This window comes from Juglans regia, unplaced genomic scaffold (genome assembly GCF_001411555.2).
Source record: "Juglans regia cultivar Chandler unplaced genomic scaffold, Walnut 2.0 Scaffold_656, whole genome shotgun sequence".
In the NCBI taxonomy this organism is placed as follows: Eukaryota; Viridiplantae; Streptophyta; class Magnoliopsida; order Fagales; family Juglandaceae; genus Juglans; species Juglans regia.
In genome coordinates, this window is record NW_023361419.1 from 1,667 (window position 1) to 29,140 (window position 27,474).

The 27,474-nt window shown below is 36.6% G+C and overlaps 1 protein-coding gene and 1 non-coding gene across 2 annotated transcripts; one reads left to right on the forward strand and one right to left on the reverse strand.

Annotated features, from left to right (window-relative positions):
- Positions 1 to 16,290: 16,290 nt before the first annotated feature.
- On the reverse strand, positions 16,291 to 16,397 carry LOC118346081. Its single transcript, XR_004799473.1, has one exon. It is a non-coding gene; the product is annotated as a small nucleolar RNA R71 (small nucleolar RNA).
- A 689-nt stretch (positions 16,398 to 17,086) lies between these two features.
- Positions 17,087 to 20,031, forward strand: LOC118346080. The gene is made up of 4 exons (XM_035687086.1): positions 17,087 to 17,306; positions 18,179 to 18,949; positions 19,043 to 19,189; positions 19,679 to 20,031. The coding sequence occupies exons 1-4, from the start codon at positions 17,087 to 17,089 to the stop codon at positions 20,029 to 20,031; spliced, it is 1,491 nt and encodes a 496-aa protein (XP_035542979.1).
- Positions 20,032 to 27,474: the final 7,443 nt, after the last annotated feature.

Sequence of the window (27,474 nt, forward strand, 5' to 3'; positions counted from 1 at the left end):
TTAACATGACACGCTTGCAATGTATAGGAATACGTGACAGAATATCTTTTGTAACAGATGAATAATTCATGACAGAATAAATTCTGTGTAACAGATAAATATGTAATGACTTGGCATGGCACATATGATAACATGCATACATACAATTTAGTTCCCTTACTTATCACTCATACACATTAAACTGATAGTAAGTTAAAAGCTAACTTACCTCGATCGTCCGTTCTACTATAATTAAGCGCGAAACACGAGGAAATGTAAAAGGTTATTCTAAAAGTTAGAAATTAATTACTAACAATTAGAAATGTGAAAAGAGACAACTTAGAGTAAAATTACCATTTTACCCTCTACATGTGGGCAAATGACCATTTTACCCCTAACTTAAGGATTTAATATCCTAATTCCAAAAATTACCAAAATTTACATTCCTCATGCAAATTTTGTCCCAAACTCAAATATCAACTCAGAAAAATTTAAGACCAATCACAACTATGAAAAACTTACTATGGCCGAAACCTACATAGGCCATTTGTCTTATTTTGGTTGCAATTCTATCAAGTTCCAAAACTCATGAATAAACCAAAATCTTGTAACAAAGATCTTTCTATCCTAAGTTTAAAAAAAAACACCCTTAAAAATATCCATTAAGAAAAACTAATTACCAACACCAAACTTTTTGTAAAAAGACCCCAAACTTTTTGTAAAAAGACCCAAACTTTTTAACAAAAAGTAAACCTTAAATCATAAGTTTTGACCTTAATAAAAACATCTCCAAGAATTCCAAAAAATCAAATCTTACTTCTAACATATTCATAACATCATCCTAAGATCAAACATGCTTTAAATCATCAAACAAAACTCACCAAAAATCACAAAACAACACTTGGAGTTTTTGGTTTTAAACTTAGTCCAAAACAGAAACTGTTTTTCCCAACTAACTATGATCAATCTCTTGATCCATGGCTTAAAGACATGTGATCTTCAAACTAACACATCACATGGTTTAAAAATGTGTCCTAAAGAAGATCCAACCATCAAACTTAAAATCACATGGCTAAAATTTAATAAAACATGGATCTAACTCAAAAACATCAAAGTTTAGGCCTAACCGAAATCCTCTTGCATAGAAAATCATATCTTTAAAAAATAATACTAGATATCTTCGAAATAACATCCTAACATGTATATAAGAGGCTTAGGATCATCATATAAAAATATCAAAGCCTTTGGAATAAGATTAAACCACGAAATATTCAAACTTTCACCAAACAGAAACTGTTTTTCCACTTCCAGTTTTCAAGTTTCTAACTTTAAGCAAATCTATCATCAAAGGCTTTATTCATGCAACAAAACCTCAATGAAAATTCATAAACACATGTTAACAACACTCCATAAAATTTTCGGACCAAGATAAGTCCATTAGCTTGGTCAAAACTTCCAAAACATAACATACTCTCCAGTTTCAGGCCCAGAATGACCTTTCCATGGTTAAAAATACTTTTTGCCGACCAAATGAGAATGGAATGAGACTAATAATATATCCACGGAAACTAGACTCAAAGACGAACAACTTATGTGAAGGAATCATCGTGCGAAAATACTTACAAAGGGTCGTAAATGGCCACGCAAAAAGTCCCAGAAATCTGCCCGAGAGAGCTCTTTTGGGTTTCTCTCTAAGAACGGGAGAAAGAAGTGATAAAATGGAGAGAAGTATGTCTTGCACGACTTTAGACTTCTGGAGGGAGAAGTTATGGGCTTGAATGACCCTTGATTGGAGGTGGATATGTGACATAAAGTGGAGAATAGAGAGGGGCAGAGACTGCTTGCAGCAGCTGTGAAAGATGGAGGTTGATGGAGTGGATTTCTCCTTCACATCAAGGCACTATTGGGTGCAGCCAATGGCAGTGGATGGTCTGCCATGTGGGGGAGGAAACTTCTCCAAGAAGCTTTGCCAAGGTGGCCAATTTCGTGGGCCTTGGTGGGCCCCACCAAGTGGGCTTCAATTTGGGGTTTAAAGGGGGTTTGGTTAGGGTTTGAGATGCTATCAATCCCAAAATCAATTTTTCTTGGCCCAATCAAATTCCCAAGGTTTAAAAGGTTGAATAATGATGTCATAACAAGGATTTGATTAATTAATAGCATGTGGAAGTGATTTAATCAAGTGATTAAACACAATGCTAGAAATCGGATTAAAAAGGGTTTGGAGGCCAACTTTAGGGTTTGGGAAAACCATTTAGGGTTTTGGTTTCAACCAAGCTTTTGGGGTTTCAATTGGATTCCAATCATTTAGGGTTTTGCTAGGGTTGAAACCCTCTTTGGTCTGGCACAATTTGGTTGAACAGATGAAACACAACTTTGCTTAGGTGGCATGATCTCACACCTTGATTCCTTCACAAATCTATCTAATGGTTCTTCTTTGTGTCAAGTGTCTAATACCATTCACTAAGTGTGGCTAAAATCTTGCCAAGTGTCCAAATAAAACTTCTCTAACCTAATTTGGACATTCCACACTGTGATTTTGAAAACACTGCAATGGGTGCGCTTATCGAGGTTACTATTCACTCCAAAAAAATACATAATAAACTTAGTACTAAAAATTTCTAAATATTCATATTAACTTATAGTGAAAATCTTTTAACGAAATTCAACCCTGAAGTGCCCCTAAAAATAATTTCACAATTTTCAACAGACGTTTCGTCCGGAATTATGAAAATAAGTTATTGCGCCATAAAATCTTAAATAAACCTCTGAGTCTAATGGCGTAGACCATAACGCATTCTGACACTTCTAACTACCTCAAATAATTAAACTCATATTACTAGCACCACAGTGAGTGATAACAATGACTATGTTGACAGACTAAAACCTATGCGATTGGTCGATTCGTAAAAACTTATGGGGTTTTCACGAGATTCCTAAAGTCAATAGAAATTCCACCTATGAATTTCTAGCGGGCTGTTACACAACTACATCTAAGTCACACCGTCGCTTAGTCGACCATTTCCAGTTGGTCGTTTTCTGGTTCTCCTTTCGATCCTGTAACAAAATCTACCATTCGGGGGGAATGGTAGTTGGGACTACCACAGTGAGATTTGATTACAAATCTCAGCAAGTTAACAAAAAACTTCACACAGGTTAATGATGCATGCATGACAATAAATACATGAATGCACAATCAAGTCAATAGTAAACATAACATAACTTGACATAACATGGCATGAAATAATAAGCATAACATCACTTGACATAACATGGCATGGTATAATAAGCATAACGTGACTTGACATAACATGGCATGAGCTGACATAACTTGAACTGGAACTGAAACTTAGCTTGACGTGACATAAACGTGAAACTTGACATGAACGTAAAGTTGAACATAACATAACGTGAAACATGACTTGAAATTTCACATGAACTTGGAATCTTTCTCAGTAGACTTAATTAAGTGACCATATGGGTGCTACACAGGTCCCCTTGAGCCGTGTGTCCCTGCCGATTACCGCATCACAACACAGGTGTCTATACCAGCTGTGAGTGCGTTAATACGTACTCAACAGTTGTTGTGGCCCCACGTATCCTACGTGTCACAATTGCTGTGTCTCACGTAGTGTATGCTCCACAGTTGTTGTGGCCCCATACTTCATGCTCCACAGTTGTTGTGGCCCCATGCCACACTTGCTGTGGACACACGTAACATAATGTGTGGCACCATCGGCGTTAGTGCTTGGCGCGCTCCGGTGACCAGCTAATTAGGCCCCATTCGCAACCTGTTGACTGTACTTCGTCAACCCAGGGAATTTCACACCTATTTAGACACTCCAGCGTGAACAAAGGAGTTTCACTAGGATATTACCCCATCCTAGCGCTTAGGGTCGTGATTGACATGAATAACTTAACAAGATTGTTCTCGAGATACACAAACTGTATTCGAGACGGGATGACATGGATACGAAAAGACAGAAGTCCTGACGTAGCGTAACGTGACGTGAACATAAGATGACAGACATGACATAGTTGGGACATAAATGTAACAGAGTACATTTCATAACATGGCATACATGTAACATGCAACATCTCATAACATGGCAATCCATATAACAGACAACATTTCTTAACATGGTGTAGCATGTGACAGTGAATATTACGTGACATGAAATACATGTAACAGATGGCATACTTAACTTAACATGACATACTTGCAACATATAGGAATACGTGACAGAATATCATGTGTAACAGATGAATAATTCATGACAGAATAAATTCTGTGTAACAGATAAATATGTAATAACTTGGCATGGCACATATGATAGCATGCATACATACAATTTAGTTCCCTTACTTATCACTCATACACATTAAACTGATAGTAAGTTAAAAGCTAACTTACCTCGATCGTCCGTTCTACTATAATTAAGCGCGAAACACGAGGAACTGTAAAAGGTTATTCTAAAAGTTAGAAATTAATTACTAACAATTAGAAATGTGAAAAGAGACAACTTAGAGTAAAATTACCATTTTACCCTCTACATGTGGGCAAATGACCATTTTACCCCTAACTTAAGGATTTAATATCCTAATTCCAAAAATTACCAAAATTTACATTCCTCATGCAAATTTTGTCCCAAACTCAAATATCAATTCAGAAAAATTTAAGACCAATCACAACTATGAAAAACTTACTATGGCCGAAACCTACATAGGCCATTTGTCTTATTTTGGTTGCAATTCTATCAAGTTCCAAAACTCATGAATAAACCAAAATCTTGTAACAAAGATCTTCCTATCCTAAGTTTAAAAAAAAACACCCTTAAAAATATCCATTAAGAAAAACTAATTACCAACACCAAACTTTTTGTAAAAAGACCCAAACTTTTTAACAAAAAGTAAACCTTAAATCATAAGTTTTGACCTTAATAAAAACATCTCCAAGAATTCCAAAAAATTCAAATCTTACTTCTAACATATTCATAACATCATCCTAAGATCAAACATGTTTTAAATCATCAAACAAAACTCACCAAAAATCACAAAACAACACTTGGAGTTTTTGGTTTTAAACTTAGTCCAAAACAGAAACTGTTTTTCCCAACTAACTATGATCAATCTCTTGATCCATGGCTTAAAGACATGTGATCTTCAAACTAACACATCACATGGTTTAAAAATGTGTCCTAAAGAAGATCCAACCATCAAACTTAAAATCACATGGCTAAAATTTAATAAAACATGGATCTAACTCAAAAACATCAAAGTTTAGGCCTAACCGAAATCCTCTTGCATAGAAAATCATATCTTTAAAAAATAATACTAGATATCTTCGAAGTAACATCCTAACATGTATATAAGAGGATTAGGATCATCATATAAAAATATCAAAGCCTTTGGAATAAGATTAAACCACGAAATATTCAAACTTTCACCAAACAGAAACTGTTTTTCCACTTCCAGTTTTCAAGTTTCTAACTCTAAGAAAATCTATCATCAAAAGCTTTATTCAAGTAACAAAACCTCAATGAACATTCATAAACACATGTTAACAACACTCCATAAAATTTTCGGACCAAGATATGTCCATTAGCTTGGTCGAAACTTCCAAAACATAAGATACTCTCCAGTTTCACGCCCAGAATGACCTTTTCATGGTTAAAAATACTTTTGACCGATCACATGAGCATGTAATGAGACTAATAAGATATCCACGGAAACTAGACTCAAAGACGAACAACTTATATGAAGGAGTAATCGTGAGATAATACTTACAAGGGATCACAAATAGCCACGCAAAAATACCCAGAAATCTGCCCGAGAGAGCTCTTTTGGGTTTCTCTCTAAGAACGGGAGAAAGAAGTGATAGAATGGAGAGAAGTGTGTCTTGCACGACTTTAGACTTCTGGAGGGGGAAGTTATGGGCTTGAATGACCCTTGATTGGAGGTGGCTATGTGACATAAAGTGGAGAATAGAGAGGGGCAGAGACTGCCTGCAGCAGCTGTGAAAGATGGAAGTTGATGGAGTGGATTTCTCCTTCACATCAAGGCACTATTGGGTGCAGCCAATGGCAGTGGATGGTCTGCCATGTGGGGGAGGAAACTTCTCCAAGAAGCTTTGGCAAGGTGGCCAATTTCGTGGGCCTTGGTGGGCCCCATCAAGTGGGCTTCAAATTGGGGTTTAAATGGGGTTTGGTTAGGGTTTGAGATGCTATCAAGCCCAAAATCAATTTTTCTTGGCCCAATCAAAATCCCAAGGTTTAAAAGGTTGAATAATGATGTCCTAACAAGTATTTGATTAATTAATAGCATGTGGAAGTGATTTAATCAAGTGATTAAACACAATGCTAGAAATCGGATTAAAAAGGGTTTGGAGGCCAACTTTAGGGTTTGGGAAAACCATTTGGGGTTTTGGTTTCAACCAAGTTTTTGGGGTTTCAATTGGATTCCAACCATTTGGGGTTTTGCTAGGGTTGAAACCCTCTTTGGTCTGGCACAATTTGGTTGAACAGATGAAACACAGCTTTGCTTAGGTGGCATAATCTCACACCTTGATTCCTTCACAAATCTATCTAATGGGTCTTCTTTGTACCAAGTGTCTAATACCATTTACTATGTGTGGCTAAGATCTTGCCAAGTGTCCAAATAAAACTTCTCTAACCTAATTTGGACATTTCACACTGTGATTTTGAAAACACTGCAATGGGTGCGCTTATCGAGATTACTATTCACTCTAAAAAGAAACATAATAAACTTAGGACTAAAAATTTCTAAATATTCATATTAACCTATAGTGAAAATCGTTCACCGAAATTCAACCCCGAAGTGCCCCTAAAAAAATAATTTCGCAATTTCCAACAGACATTTCGTCCGAAATTATGAAAATAGGCTATTGCGCCATAAAATCCTAAATAATGCACTGAGTCTAATGGCGCCGACCATAACTCATTCTGACACTTCTAACTATCTCAAATAATTAAACCCATAAATCTAGCACCATAGAGAGTGATAACACTGATCATGATGACAGACTAAAACCTAAGCGATTGGTCGATTCGTAAAAACTTATGGGTTTTCACGAGATTCCTAAAGTCAATAGAAATTCCACCAATGAATTTCTAGTGGGCTATTACAATATATGCCATGTCATGCCACATCATTACACATTCATCTGTTACATAGAATTTATTCTGTCATGAATTTTTTATTTATTACACAATATATTCTGTCACGCATTATTAAATGTTGCAAGTATGTCATGTTACGTTGTGCCATTTGTTACATGTATGCCATGTCATATAATGTTCACTGTTGAATGACATATTTCTATCTCAAGTAAATCATGTCTTTTGAATTACGTTCATATCATATTATGCTATGTCAGGGCTTCTATCCTTTCGTATTCAAGTCACATTTCGTCTCAAATACAGTTTGTGTATTTCGAGAACAATTATGTCAAGTTATTCATGTCTATCTTGACCCTAAGTGCTAGGATGATGTAATATCCTAGTGGAACTCCTCTATTCATGCTGGATGTGACGCCCCCAAATTCCGTTTGGGATCGGACGGACATTTGAAGCATCGAGACATGCAACACAAGGTTACCTGCCCCCGTTCATGACATATAAGATGCAATATTCCTAACATGCATCTAGCATTATGCAATATTCGCAGCGGATACTTTTTTCTTCAGCAATACTATGCACCAAACTAAAATATCCCGAATACTTAAAACATACTTCATACATAATGACATACTCAAAAACTGATATCACAACACTAGTCCAAAATGGTTGTGATCAAAAGAGTGATGGAGATTGAACTCCACAAATACAAGTAGTAATCTGAGGTAACTACTGTACTAACACCTACATCGTATCGTCGCTTAGTTGACCGTTTCCAGTTGGTCGATTCCCGATTCTCCTTCAGAACCTGTAACAAAATCTACCATTCGGGGGGAATGGTAGTTGGGACTACCACAGTGAGATTTGATTACAAATCTCAGCAAGTTAACAGGAAACTTCCACACAGGTTAATGATGCATGCACGGCAGTAAAAGCATGAATGCATAATCAAATCATAAGTAATCATAACATAACTTGACATACAACATAACATAACTGGCATAACTTAAACTGAAACTGAAGCTTAGCATGAATGTGACTTGAAACATAACATGGACTTGAAACATAACATGAACATGAACATGCATAATTTGAACATGAACTTAAGCATGACATAACATAAATGTGAATTTGGAACATAACGTAACATAAACTTGGAACATATTCTTGTCTCATGGGATTACCATGATTGCATGAACGTAAACTTGAACATAACATAACGTGAAACATGACTTGAACTTGGAATCTTATTCAATAGACTTAATCATTAAAGTGACCATATGGGTGCTACACAGGTCCCCTTGAGCCGTGTGTCCCTGCCGATTACCGCATCACATCACAGGTTTCTATACCAGCTGTGAGTGCGTTAATACGTACTCCACAGTTGTTGTGGCCCCACGTATTCTACGTGTCACAATTGCTGTGTCTCACGTAGTGTATGCTCCACAGTTGTTGTGGCCCCATACTTCATGCTCCACAGTTGTTGTGGCCCCATGACTTATCTGTTTGTGCCACACTTGCTGTGGACACACGTAACATAATGTGTGGCACCATCGGCGTTAGTGCCTGGCGCGCTCCGGTGACCAGCTAATTAGGCCCCATTCGCAACCTGTTGACTGTACTTCGTCAACCCAGGGAATTTCACACCTATTTAGACACTCCAGCGTGAACAAAGGAGTTCCACTAGGATATTACCCCATCCTAGCACTTAGGGTCGTGATTGACATGAATGACTTAACTGGCAGACATGACATTTCGTAACGTGACGTAACATGAACGTGACATAAAAGACAGAAATCTTGACGTAACATAACGTGACATGGACGTAGGACGACAGACATGACATACTTCGAGACATAAATGTAACAAAGAACATTTCATAACATGTCATACATGTAACATGCAACATTTCGTAACATGGCATACCATATAACAGGCAACATTTCTTAACATGGCGTAACATGTGACAATGAATATTACATGACAAGAAATACATGTAACAGATGGCATACTTAACTTAACATGACATACTTGCAACGTATAGCATGTATAGCAATACGTGACACAATATCTTGTGTAACAGATGAATAATTCATGACAGAATAAAGTCTGTGTAACAGATAAATATGTAATGACTTGGCGTGGCACATATGATAACATGCATACATACAATTTAGTTCCCTTACTTATCACACATACACATTAAATTGATAGTAAGTTAAAAGTTAACTTACCTCGATCTTCGCGCTTCGAGACAAAACTCAAGTGCGATCACGGGAAACTGAAAGTAGTGATTTCTAAAATTTGGAACTTAATCACTATTTTACCCTCTACATGTGGGAAAATGATCATTTTACCCCTAACTTAAGAATTTTGCATCCTAACTCCAAAAATGACCAAAATTTACATACCTTATGTAAATTTTGTCCTAAGCTCAAATATCAATTCAGAAAAATTTAAAACTAAACACAACCATCAAAACTCTATATGGCCGAAACTTACAAGGCTATTTCCTTTGCTTTTTGTTGTAATTCTTTCAAACCTCAAAACTCATGATTAAACCAAAATTTTTCTTCTACTACACTCATAACATATTCTTAAGAATAATCATGTTTTGAATCATGAATAAAAGTCATCAAAATCACTAAAACCATACTTGAACTTTTTGGTTTCTCTTCAAAGTTCAAAACAGAATTTTGTTTCTAACTTGTTTTGATCAACCTCTTGATCCATGACTTATAAAGAAGTGATCTTCAAACCAAAACATCACATGGTTCAAAAAGGTGTCCTAAAACAGATCCAAGATTCAAACTCAACATCACATGGGTAAACATCAACCAAAATATAAATTTAGCCAAGAACATCATCACTTTGGCCTAACCGAATATCTCCTTGCATAAAATTTCATATCTTCGAAACTAACATCAAATATCTTCAAAATAACATTCTAACATGTATATAAGAGGCTTAGGATCTTCCAATAAAAATATCAAAGCCATTGGAATAAGATTAAACCATAAAAGACTTAAACTTTCTCAAAACAGAAACTGTTTTTCCTCTTCCAGTTTCTAAGTTTCTAGATCTAAGAAAATATTTCACCAAAACATTTAATCATAAAACAAATCCTCAACCAATAATCATATACACATATTAACAGTACTCCATAAACATTTCGGACCAAGATCTATTCATTAGCTTGGTCAAAAACTCCAAAATATAACACACTCTCCAGTTTATCGCCCAGAATGACCTTTCTGGGTCTAAAACAACTTTCGACTGATCAAATTATCTCCAAATGGAATGAATAAGGTATCCACGTAAACTAGACTCCAAAAGAAAGAACTTTCATGAAGGAAACTTGGCGAGAAAACACTTACAAAAGCTTCGAAACAGGCGTTCAAAAGAGGTATGAAAAACTGTCCGAGAGTGTCTTTTGTGTTCTATGAAGGAAAAGTGTAAAGGAGAGCTGCTTTTCGTGGGAAGTGGACTGAAGAGCCTCTTACACAAGTTATGGGAAGTGATAGGACTGAAGGAATGGTTGAGTGTTGGCCTTTTCTTCTCATAAAAATCAGACCAAGATCTTTTCTCAAGGTGGAGTGTGAGAGTGAAAGAGTGAGGTGGCCATTTAGCTTTGTCTTTCAAGAACCTTCTAGGCCCTTCTTGTAAAGATCTGGCCAGCCAAGTGGGGGTACAAAACTTAACCATGAAGCAAACCCATGGTGACCAAATTCGTGGGCCTTAAATGGGCCTAAACCGAATGGGCCTAAATTTTGGGGTTTAAAGAGGGTTTGGGTTGCTATCAAGTCCAAATCCAATATCACTTGGTCCAATCAACTTTTCAAAGTTAATAAGGTTAGATAATGATGTTTCTAGCACAAATATGAAGGATTAATAGCATGTGGAAGTGATTTAATCAAGTGATTAAACACAATGCTAGAAATCGGATTAGAAATGGTTTAGAGGCCAACTTTAGGGTTTTGGAGAAACCGTTTAGGGTTTCGATTTCAACAAAGCTTTTGGGCTTTCAATTGGATTCCCACAATTTAGGGTTTCACTAGGATTGAAAACCTCTTTGGTCTGGCACAATTTGGTTGATCAGATGAAACAAAGTTTTGCTTAAGTGGCATGATCTCACACCTTGATTCCTTCAAATCCAACAAACATTCTTCATGGTGCCAAGTGTCTAATATTATTCACTAAGTGTGGCTAAGATCTTGCCAAGTGTCCAAATAAAACTTCTCTAATCTAATTTGGACATTCCACACTATGATTTTGAAATACTGCAATTGGTGCGCTTATCGAGGTTACTATTCACTCCGAAAAAGTGAATCATAAACTTAATACTAAAAATTCCTAAATATTCATATTAACCTACAGTGAAAATCGTTTACCGAAATTCAACCTCGAAGTGCCCCTAAAAATAATTTCACAATTTTCAACAGACGTTTCGTCCGGAATTATGAAATTAGGATATTGCGCCATAAAATTCTAAATAATCCACTGAGTCTAAAGGCGTGGACCATAATGCATTCTGACACTTCTAACCACCTCAAATAAATAAAACTTATATTTCTAGCACCATAGTGAGTGATAACACTGACTATGTTGATAGACTAAAACCTATGCGATTGGTCGATTCATAAAAATTTATGAGGTTTTTACGAGATTCCTAAAGTCAATTGAAATTCCACCAATGAATTTCTAGCGGGTTGTTACACTGGAGTGTTTAAATAGGTGTGAAATTTCCTGGGTTGATGAAATACAGTCAACAGGTTGCAGATGAGGCCTAACTATCTGGTCACCGGAGCGCACTAGGCACTAACACTGATGGAGCCATATTTTATTTCACGTGTGTCCACAGCAATTGTGGCACAAACAGTTTATGGGGTCACAACAATTGTGACGCTTGACGTATGGGGTCACAGCAATTGTGGCGCATATACTATGTGAGACATAGTAATTGTGACACAGAATACGTGGGGCCACAATAACTGTGGAGCACATATGAATGCACTCACAGCTGGTCTAGATTCCATGTGTTGTGATGCAGTAATTGGTAGGGACACATGGCTCTAGGGGACCCATGTTGCACCCACATGTTTACTTTTATCAAGTTAAATGAATAAGATTCCAAGTTCATGTATTTCACGTTCATATAAGTCCTCATATAGTTAAGTTATTGTTCAGTTCATGGTTATTGTTAAATCATGGTAATCCCATGAGATAAGACTACTCTATCATGGTAACCCCATGAGATAAGACTACTCTATCGTGGTAACCCCACGAGACAAGAACATCATGGTAATTCCATGAGGTAAGAATATGTTTCAAGTTCATATTATGTCATGTTCAAGTTTATGTTATGTTATGTTCACGTTCATGCTATGTTTCTAGCCCATATTATGTTCAAGTTCAAGTTCATGTTATGTTCAAGTACAAGTTCGTGTTATGTTATGTTCACGTTCATGTTGTGTTCAAGTTCAAGTTCACATTCATGTTATGTTATGTTTACATTCATGTTATGTTTCAAGTTCATGTTCATGTTATGTTATATTCATATTCATGTTATACCATGTTTCAAGTCCATGTTATGTTTCAAGCTCACGTTTATGCCATGTCAAGTCAAGTTTCGGTTCACATTTCGGTTCAAGTTACGCCAGTTATGCTATGTCATATGTGAAGTTATGTTATGTTTTACGTTAAGTTATACTATGCTTACTTATGACTTTGATTATGCATTCATGCTTTTACTGTCATGCATGCATCATTAACCTGTGTGGAGGTTTTCTATTAACTTGCTGAAATTTGTAATTAAATCTCACTGTGGTAGTCTCAACTACCATTCTCCCCCCGAATGGTAGATCTTGTTACAGGATCTGTAGAGGAGTCGGGAATCGACCAACTGGAAACGGTCGACTAAGTAACGGTGCGACGTCGATGATAAGATAGTAGTTAATTTAAATTACTACTTATACTATGGAGTTGAATCTCCAATACTCTTTTGATGACAGCCATTTTGGACTAGCATTGTGATCTCAATTGTTTAGTACGTCATTATGTATGACGTATGTTTTAAGTATTTGAGATATTTTCAGTTTGGTGCATAGTATTGCTATAGAAAAAAATTATCCGCTGCAAATATTGCATAATTCTAGATGCATGTTAAGATGTCCATCCAATCCCAAATGTAATTTGGGGGCATCACAAGGGTAGCACACACACTTACCCACAAGCCTATGCCACTTGGCATGCATGCAGACGCCCACTCTCTAGGGAGATGTAGGGTTTTTGGTTAAAAGAACATTTGCACATAAGGTTCATTGAACCTAGACTCACTAAAAATACTCCAAAGGACATTAAGGTTTTGGGTTGGGCAAGGCACACGCCACTTGTCCAAGGGACTCTTTGTCTTCCCAAAGTAAGGTAATGATGCACAAGGAAGTGGGAGAGTTTCGGCCAAGGGGAGAAGAATCTGCCACATGGCACACATGCATAGGTCGTCTAGCATCCAATGGGGGAAATTAGGAGGGACTTGAAGAGGTTTATAAAAAGGGAAGAGGCCACACCCAAAGGCTTTCCTTTGGCATTTTTGGATCTCCTTGCACTTGCCTCTCTTCTTCGCCACACTCCCCTACAAGCCACTTAGAAGATTTCTCTCTTCCAAGTTTCAAACACCATTTTCTTACACTTTCTTCTCAAGCAAACAAACTGATTAAGTGTCAAAAATTACATGATTAAGCTGCTAAAGTGAATGATTTGTTTAACCAAAATATGAATGAAGCACTTAATTATGTAGTAATTTTTAGTTCTTGACTCAATATTGAATTTTGATATTTTGCACTTGCAAAGGAGTTGTATTGCAATTAGTTCAAACCAAAATTAATACTCCAAAAATTTTACTCCTCATATTTTATTTATGTTGCAGGACATTATGGGAAAAATATTAATTTACATGGGTATTCTTGGAAATACCCAACTGGCACAACAACATCAAAAGAGGAAACTCAACCCACGCAGATGCAAAACGTAGGGGCTTGAGGAGCTTCACGCACGGACAACAGATTGAAGCACGCGAAACGCAGGAGCTGGAGGTGAAATGGTGCAGCAGCACATTCCCGCACTCACAGCAGGGCACTCACGCGAACCTGGACTGGAGTCAAAACGCACGAAGTGGAAACGCTGGGCATAAGCGAATCTGTGCTGGGCTAGCTCAAAATGCAAGAAACGGAGAGATGAAATGCGGACGCGGGGCTGGCTCGAAACATATGAAAAGGCCACGACTCACGCACGCTCAAAACGCAGAAATCGGTGTTGGGCAGAAACGCACAGAGGCAGGGATGCACGAAGTGGAACGCAGGAGTTTAGATCAAAACGGGTAGCTGGAAGATGTGAAACGCAGATGGGATGGAGAGTATAAAAAGAAAATTTTTTTCGTGCGCCAGAAGAACTGGTTACTGGGTTTTATTTTTCTTTGGGATTTTTCGTCTGCTCGGTTCTCTTTGCTTCTTTATTTCCGTCTGTTTTTTTCTTCTTCTTAGTTTCGGATTTCAGCACATTTTAGGGATACAATATATTTTTCATTCAGCAATTTTCCTTTGAAACAGTAATTAGTGATGTTGGATTTTAATCTTTTTGAGCTTTTTGTTAATCTAGAGATGATAGGCTAGATTTTTAGCTTGAGATTCAATGAGTAACCCATGACTATTTGGGGTTGGATTTTCTTCAATATTTAGTGCTTTTGATGATTAACTTGATGGATTATATTTCAATGTGCATCTAGAAAAGATTAGAGTTCTTTGTTCTTGGTTTAGATCAATTGTAGACGTAAAGGCACAATTGATACTTGAACAAGTAACGTGACTTTGATAGTTTTCTTTCATTTTTCTATGATTGTTATATAATTTGTCAAGTAGTTTTATTAGAATAAAAATTGTGGTTCATTGCTATATTATCTGACCATGATTTCTAGGAATGAGAGAATGGTTGAGAGAAAATGAAAAGAGAAGTAAATCCATCACCAAATTAGTGGGCGAAAATTGCATCCCAAGTGTTTGTTTAATTGCTTCTTACAAGTCTAAGTCAACTTCCGCACATTTTCTTTAAATCTCTTGATTCTTAGCAATTTTAGAAAAATAGATTCACTTTTATTTTCAGCTTTACTTATGCTTGAACGTCCCGACAATTTCACTCATAATTCATTCCACACTCCCTTAGTAAATAGCCCCCCATTTAGGTGTTAATATTGTTAGCGGTTAAGTTTTGAAATTTATTTATCATTTCATATTATTTTTGTTCATTGCTAGCTCATTTAGTTTACTCTTTTCTTATCATTTTAAACTTTCGTGTCACTACAAACGGTAATATGTGGTCTTGGAAATATGAAATACTTGCTAAATTCTCATTGTCCCTGTGAATTCGATCTTGGGATTTACCCTTGTATTACTTTGACAGCTTCTACGCTTGGAAGTCAAAATTAAAAGCTGATCAAGTTTTTGGCGCCGTTGCCGGGGACAACTGGTGTTTAGCAAAGCATTCTCATATTGTTGAGAAGACGTTTGTAGCGCTGTCTATCTCTTCACAGCTTGGGTGACATTTTTCTTTATTTTATTTTACATTATTATTTGTTGTATTTGTCTTGCATATTCTTTTATTTTCTGTTCTTGTTTGTATGACTGGTTGGACTAGGGACCAAACTTCTTGGTTGGTTAGGACAGAATCACAAACATCTTTTACCTCAGCATCACTTTCTCTTGAGTCATCTTCTGACACTAATAGTACCATGGCTGAAAATGAGAATCATGATCGAGAAGTAGTGAATCAGAATAGGACACTTAGAGATTATTTACAACCTGTCAGAACTAGCACGCCCTCATGCATAATCCTACATTTGAATGCAAATGTCTTTAATTTCAAACCTGGAATGATTCCATTAATTCCACATTTTCATGGCATGGATTCCGAGAATCCGTACCTTCATATCAAAGAATTTGAAGAGGTTTGTTCTACATTCATGGACCGAACATGCACTGAAGAGGTTATTAGACTAAAGTTGTTTCCATTTTCCTTGAAAGATAAAGCTAAAACGTGGTTAAATGCATTAAGACCTAGATCCATAGGCACATGGTAGGAAATGCAAACTGAATTTTTGAAGAAATTTTTTCCAATACATAGGACAAATGCACTTAAAAGACAAATCATGAACTTTACCCAAAAAGATTCTGATACTTTTTATCAAAGTTGGGAAAGGTTCAAGGATCTTTTAAATGCTTGTCCTCATCATGGTTATGAAAATTGGCGTTTGATAAGTTTTTTTTATGAAAGTTTGACACCTAAAATACGCCAATTTATACAAACCATGTGTAATGGAGAATTTTTTGACAAACAGCCTAAGGAAGCATTTGAATATTTTGATTACCTTGCTGACACAACTGATGTGCATGATAGGTCTAGGCAAGTTGAGTCGGGTCATGGAAAATATACTTTAAAAGAAGATGATGATTTGCATGCTTAATTAACCTTGTTGTCTAGAAAAATGGAAGCTATGGAATTGAAAAAAGGTAAATGAAGTGCATGCTGTCCATAAAAATTCAGAGAAGTGTAGCATATGTGAGGATCATGGGCATTCAACTAATGAGTGTCCCACGATCCCCGCATTCAAAGAGGTATTGTTGGACCAATCTAATGCTGTAAATATGATACAAAAACTATATTCTGGTCCTTACTCTAATTCTTACAATCCAGGATGGAGAAACCACCCAAATTTTGGGTGGAGGAATGACTAGCAATTAGCTCCAGCAGCCTTGGCTCCAGGACCCTCTCAACTCGCAATTCAAGCACCTCCAATGCAAAAGAAGGGACTTGAGGAGACGATACATCAATTGTCAAACACCTTGTAGCAGTTTATGCAAGGTCAAGCAACAATCAACAATCAAAACTCTCAAGCGATAAATGACATTCGGAGCACACTTACAAAGATGACTATGGCATGGAGCTCTCAAGAGAAAGGAAAACTTCCTGCACAACCTCAACCCAATCCACAAAGTCAGCCACCACAAGGAGCGGTTGAGAGTTCAAATGTGAGGCAAGTGAAGGAGGTCACTACTTTGAGAAATGGTAGGGTGGTGAACATTCCAGCTCAAGGTTCAGACAAGGCTGGTAAGGTCTCTAAACTTGTACAAAATGAGGCTGAAAATGGTGAGTTTGAACAAAATGAAACGGAAACTGAAAAGATTTCATGTCCTGTACCTGCTCCTTTTTCTCAAAGATTGGTTCCTCTGCACAAAGACAAACACCAATCTGAAATTTTAGAAATATTCAAGCAAGTTAGGATTAATATCCCTTTGTTGGATGCTATTCAACAAATTCCTACATATGCTAAGTTTCTAAAAGATTTGTGTACGGTTAAAAGGAAATTAAATGTGCAAAAGAAAGCTTTTCTTACGAGCAGGTCAGTGCCATAATTCAGAGCAATACCCCACCAAAATATAAGGACCCCGGTTCACCAACAATTGCTTGTGTTATAAGAAGTTCAAAAATTGGTCAAGCATTGTTAGATCTAGGTTCAAGTGTGAATTTACTGCCTTATAATATTTATGAGCAACTTGGTTTGGGAGAATTAAAACCAACTCCTATCATTTTACAACTAGTGGATAGGTCTATTAAAATGCCAAGAGGAGTTGTTGAGGATGTCTTGGTTCAAGTAGATAAATTCTTTTATCCCGTTGATTTTGTTGTGTTGGATGTTCACTTGACACCAAAATCTTCTTTTCAAGTACCTGTGATTCTTGGGAGACATTTTCTTACTACTTCAAATGCATTAATAAATTGTAAGAGTGGTGTTTTAAAGCTGAGTTTTGGGAACATGACCCTTGAACTAAACATTTTCAATATTTGTAGGCAACCTCAAGACTTGGAAGATGTACAAGAAGTGAATTTGTTGGAAAGCATCCTTGAGGAAGAGACTTATTTGGCATACTAGCCCACTAACCTGCTGTTTGAGTTGGAAAATATTTGTGAACTCCTCACTGATGACACCCCCGTTGATGTTTCTCATGTTTTTAATGCAGAAAATAAATTTGAGACTAAATGGAGGCCAAATATTGAGCAACTCCCACCATTGATAGCAAGTTTGAAGCCTTCAGCAAGTTTGAAGCCTTCAGCAAATGAAATCCCAACACTAGAGCTAAAGCCATTGCCGAATGACCTGAAATATGCATTTCTGGGACCGGACAACACCTTCCCAGTGGTGATTTCAGCCCAACTCTCTCATGATCAAGAAGGGAAATTGATGGAAGTCTTAAAGCAGCACAAAGGTGCCATTGGGTGGACAATCGCAGATATAAAAGGTATAAATCCTCTTGTGTGTACTCATAGGATTTATTTAGAGGAAAATGCTAAAGTCTCTAGGGAGATGCAAAGGAGATTAAATCCTACTATGAAAGAGGTGGTAAAAACAGAGGTTTTGAAACTACTTGACGTGGGAATCATCTACCCTATTGAAGACAGCAAGTGGGTAAGTCCCATTCATATAATTCCAAAAAAATCTGGACTTACCATTGTGAAAAATGATAAAGATGAACTGATTCCTACTAGGATTTCTACTGGTTGGCGAATGTGTATAGATTATAGGAAGTTGAATGCTGCCACTAGGAAAGATCATTTTCCTTTGCCATTTCTTGATCAAGTGTTAGAAAACGTTGCGGGCCATGATTTCTATTGCTTTCTTGATGGATATTCTGGTTTTTGCCAAATAGAAATAGCGCTTGAAGATCAAGAGAAAACAACTTTTACTTGCCCATTTGGCAGTTTTGCATTTAGAAGAATGCCATTTGGACTATGTAATGCACTAGCTACTTTCTAAAGATGTATGCTTAGTATTTTCAGCAACATGATTGAAAACTATTTGGAAGTATTTATGGATGATTTTTCAGTGTTTGACAGTTCTTTTGATGCATGTTTGACTAACTTACAAGTTGTTTTAGCCAGGTGTGAAGAGAAGCATTTGCTTCTCAATTGGGAAAAATGTCATTTCATGGTTCAACAAGGCATAGTTCTTGGTCACATAGTCTCATCACGAGGTATTGAGGTTGATAAAGCTAAGATCGAGCTTATCTCCAAGCTTCCTATACCCAAAACAGTAAAAGAAATCAGATCATTTCTTGGGCATGCTAGGTTTTATAGGAGATTCATTCAAAATTTTAGTTCTATTTCTAAGCCTTTGTGTGAGTTACTTATGCATAATGTTGCTTTTGAATGGAGCTCTTCTTGTCAAGATGCTTTTGATAAGCTGAAAATTTTGCTCACTACAGCCCCTATCATGCAGCCCCCTGTTTGGTCTATTCCTTTTGAGATAATGTGTCATGCTAGTGATGTAGCCATAGGAGCTGTTCTTGGACAGCGTAGAAATAAGTTCTCACATGTCATTTCTTATACAAGTAGAACTCTAAATGGAGCTCAAAGAAATTATTCTACCATAGAAAAGGAATTGCTTGCTGTAGTTTTTGCATTAGACAAGTTTCGAACTTATATTCTTGGTTCTCCTGTGGTTGTTTTCACTGACCATGCAGCGTTAAAGTACTTATTGTCGAAGAAGGATGCTAAACCACGTTTAATCCGATGGATTCTTCTTCTCCAAGAATTCGACCTTATCATCAAAGACAAGAAGGGTGCTGAAAACGTGGTTGCCGACAACTTGTCTCGGCTTACATTTGCTGAAAATGAGCACACTATCCCTATCCTTGACTCTTTTTCTGATGAACAATTAATGTCAGTTGAAAATTTACCTTGGTTTGCTGACATAGTTAATTTTTTGGTGACAGGACAAACTCCACCCCATTGGAGTGCTCAAGACATACGAAAATTCAAGCATGAGGTAAAGTCATTCTTCTATGATGATCCTTACTTGTTGACCAAATCATAAGGAAATGTGTGCCTGATCAGGAGATACAAGTTGTTCTTTCTTTTTGTCATAATGAGGCTTGTGGGGGGCATTTTTCTGCAAATAAAACCATTGCAAAAATTTTACAAAGTGGGTTTTATTGGCCGCGTATGTTTAAGGATGCGTATGATTTTTGCAAAACTTGTGAGCCATGTCAAAAACTAGGCATGATCACTAAGAGAAACATGATGCCTTTACAACCCATTTTGGTCATTGAGATTTTTGATTGTTGGGGAATTGATTTTATGGGACCATTTCCATCTTCTTTTGGTTATTTGTATATCCTCGTGGCTGTTGATTACGTTTCTAAGTGGGTTGAAGCCATTCCATGTAAAACAAATGACCATAAGATTGTGCTTAAGTTTTTGAAAGAAAACATTTTTGCTAGATTTGGCATGCCTAGAGCTATCATTAGTGATAATGGAACTCATTTTTACAACAAACCATTTGCTGCCCTCATGAAAAAATATGGTATACGCCATAAGGTTTCCACTCCATATCACCCGCAAATGAATGGGCAAGCTGAATGAGCTAATAGGGAACTTAAGCACATCTTAGAAAAAACAGTCAACCCCAACAGAAAAGATTGGTCTTTAAGGCTTACTGATGCACTTTGGGCTTATAGGACAGCCTTTAAAACCTCTCTTAACATGTCCCCTTATTGCTTGGTATATGGAAATGCATGTCATCTTCCTGTTGAGCTTGAACATAAGGCACATTGGGTTGTTAAACAATTTAATTTTTCTATTGACCATGCTGGTTCTGTGAGAAAATTTCGATTTCAGAATTGGATGAGTTTAGGCGAGATGCATATGACAATTCTAAATTATCAAAGGAACGCATGAAGGTATTACATGACAAGCACATCCAAAGAAAGAATTTTGAGCCCAATGAGCAAGTCTTCCTTTACAATTCCCGCCTCCATCTATTTCTAGAAAAATTAAGATCGAGGTGGAGTGGGCCTTATGTAGTTAAGGCTGTGTTTCCATATGGAGCTGTTGAGATTACTAATCCTCAAAATGGAAATACTTTCAAAGTTAATGGCCAACGACTTAAACATTTTTTGGCAAAACTTTCACATGAGGATACTTCCATTCCTTTGGAAGATCCCACTTATTCTCATGGTCCTTAGCTCATTTTTGTTTTGCTTTAATTTTTTTTTCTCTTTCTTTTCCTTTTATTTTTCTGCTTTTATTTGTTTCAGTTCTATGTTTTGTTCTTTCTTTTTTGTTCTTCTTTTTCTTTAGTATATCTTTTCAGGTCCATTGTTTATTCTTTTATGGTTTCATTTTTACGTTCACAATCCTTTCAGCCATCTCAGGTATTATCCTTCGGCCCTATTTTCTTTCATGCCTTGTTTTATTCATGATTTGCATTGAGGACACTGCCCATTTTTAGTTGGGGGGTAAGGAGAGTCTTCTACCATTAGTCTCTCAGGATTAATAATTGTGGGGTCTGAATTTTTTGTTGCTACCAAACTACTGTTTTCACACTTCTCTACTTAAGATCAGATAGTTGCAGTTTTGGGCTACACTAATTCTCTTTAGTTTAGGTTTAAGTTAGACACTTGACCTTATGATAAGTCTTAGCAACTCAAACTTGGGAAATTTACTTCAAAGCTATTAGTTGATGACCTTAATTGACACAAGCAGATACTTTTTGTGGTTTGATTGATGACAACCAGTGGTTTCTTCTAAGCAACTCAAGAACTACAATGAACCATATCTTAATGGCCTAGGAAAAGTGTGATGATAATAATAATAAAAAAAAAAAGAAGCTGTAAAAGTACATGAGAAAAGGGGCAGGCTAGAGATCATGCACAAAAAAAAAAAAAAAGAGAGAAAAAGTGCAAGTACATTGGAAAAGGCTGCCTATCACTGAGATCTGTTAAAAAAAAAAAAGGGGTCTTTCAAAGTGTGATAGAGTGAAAGCTGCTAATGTAATGGTTTTGAATTGGAGTGAAGACCTTTTGGTTTTTCTTGAAAAAGTTGCTAGGCTGAAACTATTGTGAGAAATCTTGAAACTAACAAATGGAAATCTGTTCACACACTTGGTGCACTCAAAGATCTCCAGCTTAAGTACATTTCCCTTGTTTGAGCTCTTGAGAATTTTATAAGCTTTTGTGTTGAGCTAAAACCTGACTTGACTATATTCTAATGCCCAGGATTTCAATATGATTGATCTTTTGTAGAGATTTCTGAGTTTAGTAGCTCATTCTTGGAACCTACAATATTTTTATCACATTGTTTGCTAGAGACTAGCAAAAAGCTAGTTGGGGGGTGTGATAAAGTGTCAAAAATTACATGATTTAAGCTGCTAAAGTGAATGATTTGTTTAACCAAAATATGAATGAAGCACTTAATTATGTAATAATTTTTAGTTCTTGACTTAATATTGAATTTTGATATTTTACACTTGAAAGGAGTTGTATTGCAATTAGTTCACACCAAAATTAATACTCCAAAAATTTTACTCCTCATATTTTATTTATGTTGCAGGACATTATGAGAAAAATATTAATTTACATGGGTATTCTTGGAAATACCCAACTGGCACAACAACATCAAAAAAGGAAACTCAACCCACGCAGATGCAAAACGCAGGGGCTTGAGGAGCTTCACGCACGGACAACAGACTGAAGCACGCGAAACGCAGGAGCTGGAGGTGAAATGGTGCAGCAGCACATTCCCACACTCACAGCAGGGCACTCACGCGAACCTGGGCTGGAGTCAAAACGCACGAAGTGGAAAAGCTGGGCTGAAGCGGATCTGTGCTGGGCTGGCTCAAAATGCAGGAAATAGAGAGATGAAACGCGGACGCGGGGCTGGCTCGAAACACATGAAAAGGCCACGACTCACGCATGCTCAAAACGCAGAAATTGGTTCTGGGCAGAAACGCATAGCAGCAGGGATGCACGAAGTGGAACGCAGGAGATGAGATCAAAACGGGCAGCTGGAAGACATGAAACGCAGATGGGATGGAGAGTATAAAAAGAAAAAAATTTTCGTGCGTCGGAAGAACTGGTTAGTGGGTTTTATTTTTCTTTGGGATTTTTCGTCTGCTCGGTTCTCTTTTCTTCTTTATTTCTGTCTTTTTTTTCTTCTTCTTAGTTTCGGATTTCAGCACATTTTAGGGATACAATATATTTTTTATTCAGCAATTTTCCTTTGAAATAGTAATTAGTGATGTTGGATTTTAATCTTTCTGAGCATTTTGTTAATCTAGAGATGATAGGCTAGATTTTTAGTTTGGGATTCAATGAGTAAACCATGACTATTTGGGGTTGGATTTTCTTCAATATTTAGTACTTTTGATGATTAACTTGATGGATTATATTTCAATGTGCATCTAGAAAAGATTAGAATTCTTTGTTCTTGGTTTAGATCAATTGTAGACGTAAAGACACAATTGATACTTGAACAAGTAACATCACTTTGATAGTTTTCTTTCATTTTTCTATGATTATCATATAATTTGTCAAGTGGTTTTATTAGAATAAAAATTGTGGTTCATTGCTATATTATTCGACCATGATTTCTAGGAATGAGAGAATGGTTGAGAGAAAATGAAAAGAGAAGTAAATCCATCACCAAATTAGTGGGCGAAAATTGCATCCCAAGTGTTTGTTTAATTGCTTCTTACAAGTCTAAGTCAACTTCCGCACATTTTCTTTAAATCTCTTGATTCTTAGCAATTTTAGAAAAATAGATTCACTTTTATTTTCAGCTTTACTTATGCTTGAACGTCCCGACAATTTCACTCATAATTCATTCCACACTCCCTTAGTAAATAGCCCCATTTAGGTGTCAATATTGTTAGCGGTTAAGTTTTGAAATTTATTTCTCATTTCATATTATTTTTGTTCATTGCTAGCTCATTTAGTTTACTCTTTTCTTATCATTTTAAACTTTCGTGTCACTACAAACGGTAATATGTGGTCTTGGAAATATGAAATACTTGCTAAATTCTCATTGTCCCTGTGAATTCGATCTTGGGATTTACCCTTGTATTACTTTGACAGCTTCTACGCTTGGAGGTCGAAATTAAAAGCTGATCACAAACACTATTGTCTTCCCACAAGCAATAAGACAAGACTCCGAGTAAGGAAGAATCAGACGCTTGCTTATAATAACTTACGATGGATTTGTGGTAAGTAGTGTGATGCCCCCAAATTCCGCTTGGGATCGGACGGACATTTGAAGCTTTGAGACATGCAACACAAGGTTACCTGCCCCCGTTCATGACATATAAGATACAATATTCCTAACATGCATCTAGCATTATGCAATATTCCTAACTTGTTTTGATCAACCTCTTGATCCATGACTTATAAAGATGTGATCTTCAAACCAAAACATCACATGGTTTAAAAGGATGTTCTAAAATGGATCCAAGCATCAAACTCAAGATCACATGGTTAAACATCAACCAAAACATAAATTTAGCCAAGAACATCATCACTTTGGCCTAACCGAATATCTCCTTGTATAAAATTTCATATCTTCGAAAATAACATCCAATATCTTCAAAATAAAATTCTTACATGTATATAAGAGGCTTAGGATCTTTCAATAAAAATATCAAAGCCATTGGAATAAGATTAAACCATAAAAGATTTAAACTTTCCCAAAACGGAAACTGTTTCTCCTCTTCCAATTTCTAAGTTTCTAGACCTATGAAAATATTTCACCAAAACTTTTAATCATGCAAAATCCTCAACCAATAATCATATACACATGTTAACAGTACTCCATAAAAATTTTGGACCAAGATCTATTCATTAGCTTGGTCAAAAACTCCAAAATATAACACACTCTCTAGTTTATAGCCCAGAATGACCTTTCTGGGGTCTAAACAACCTTTTACAGATCAAATGATCTCCAAATGGAACAAATAAGGTATCCACGTAAGCTAGACTCCAAAATAAAGAACTTTCATGAAGGAACATTTGCGAGAAAACACTTACAAAAGCTTCGAAACACACGTTCAAAAGAGGTAAGAAAAACTGTCCGAGAGTGTCTTCTGTGTTCTATGAAGGAAAAGTGTAAAGAAGAGTTGCTTTTCGTGGGAAGTGGACTGGAGAGCCTCTTACACAAGCTATGGAGAGTGATAGGACTGAAAGGAAGCTTGAGTGGTTCCCTTTTCTTCACATAAAAATCAGTCCAAGATCTTTTCTCAAGGTGGAGTGTAAAACTGAAAGAATGAGGTGGCCCTTTAGCTTTGTACTTCAAGAACCTTCTAGGCCCTTCTTGTAAAGATCTGGCCAGCCAAGTGGGGGTATAAAACTTAGCCATGAAGCAATGCTAATGTGGTCAATTTCGTGGGCCTAAACCCAATGTGCCTAAATTTTAGGGTTTAAAGAGGGTTTGGGTTGCTATCAAGCCCAAATCCAATATCACTTGGCCCAATCAATTTTTCAAGGTTAACAAGGTTGGATAATGATATTCTAACACAAATTTGAAGGATTAATAGCATGCGGAAGTGATTTAATCAAGTGATTAAACACAATGCTAGAAATCGGATTAGAAAATGTTTAGAGGCCAACTTTAGGGTTTTAGGGAAACCATTTTGGGTTCTGATTACAACAATGTTTTTGGGCTTTCAATTGGATTCCCACCATTTAGGGTTTCACTAGGATTGAAAACTTCTTTGATTTGGCAATATTTGGTTTAGCAGATGAAACAAAGTTTTGCTTAAGTGGCATAATCTCACACCTTGATTCCTTCAAATCCAACAAACGTTCCTCTTGGTGCCAAGTGTCTAATATTATTCACTAAGTGTGGCTAAGTTCTTGCCAAGTGTCCAAATAAAATTTCTCTAATCTAATTTGGGCATTCCACACTGTGATTTTGAAACACTGCAATTGGTGTGCTTATCGAGGTTACTATTCACTCCGAAAAAATGAATCATAAACTTAACACTAAAAATTCCTAAATATTCATATTAACCTACAGTGAAAATCTTTTACCGAAATTCAATCTCGAAGTGCCCCTAAAAATAATTTCACAGTTTCCAACAGACGTTTCGTCCAAAATTATGAAAATAGGCTATTGCGCCATAAAATCCTAAATAATCCACTGAGTCTAATGGCATAGACCATAATGCATTCTGACACTTCTAACCACCTCAAATAAATAAAAGTCATATTTCTAGCACCATAGTGAGTGATAACACTGACTATGTTGACAGACTAAAACCTAATGGGTGCACCAAGAATAAGGCAAATAACTCGACGAAGTATTGTTGTGTTATAGTGAATATGAACATGACGTATTCACCAAGGTGTACGGACTGTTGGCGATGCAGTAATTAGCAAGAACACATGGTGCATAGGGGAGCTGTGATGTGTCCACCCATGTGTTATCAAAATGAACAAAGCCATGAGCTCATATGATATGATATGATATGATATGATATGGATAATGATCAACATGAAAAAGATGTCAAAGATGTTTTTCTGAAAAGTCTAAGGATCTCCGTATCATTTTCTAAAAAAGGTCAAGTTGCACAAGTCAAGTCCTATGTCAAGTACATGTCCATGCTTTCATCTCTTGGTTTAACATTGTATACTTATGTTATTTATTGTATGTTGTGTGTTTACTTGCTGAGATTCCTTGAATTCTCATTGTGGTAATTTTCACTACCATTCTCCACTCGAAATGGTAAAAGCTATGACAGGTACACAAGATCGTATAGACCCATGAATGCGATAAATGTGCTGGTAGAGAATGAATTCACAGTAGAGGCCTATTATGATTTTACGGCTGCCATTTTGAAGCTTATGGCCCAGCACCTTAAGGACATTTTGGAAGCAATTGATAAAGATGACAACAAAACCGAGTCTGAAAAGGCCTCTATGATTACGAAACATATGAATTTTGTAACCAGATACCTAAGTCAAGCAAAAGATTCCAGGTGGGGGCAAAAGAAGGATCCTTTAGTTTGGGACTTCTAGAACCCGAGCCCCTGCATACTAGGGGTCTCACTAGCGAAAGGACCTTAGTGCTAGTGAAGTTTCCTGTCTCATGAATTAAGGTTTAAGTTTTTGGATTGGTCCCTTGTTTTGGAAAAAAGGTTAAACACTTATTTGGGTTGTTTTGAAAAATGTCGTGACATGACAACTTTTGGGTATGTTTAGTTTTATGATACCATGCTCTAATGTAATTGCTTTAAGCATTGCTTATTTTATATGAACCTTAAATTTTTCTGATGTGATTTATTGCATACTGCTAGTGCAAATAGGTGCATTGCATCCTAACTGTCATGAACGGGGTTATGTAGCCTTGAGTTACATGTCCCAACGTTTCAGTCTCCGTCCAATCTCAAGCGAGGACTGAGGGCAATGCAGGGTAATTTTAGAGCAATTACGTCTCTAGGTGAATCCACAAGTTGTCCTAGGAATACATGGTACCAATTACTAGGTTT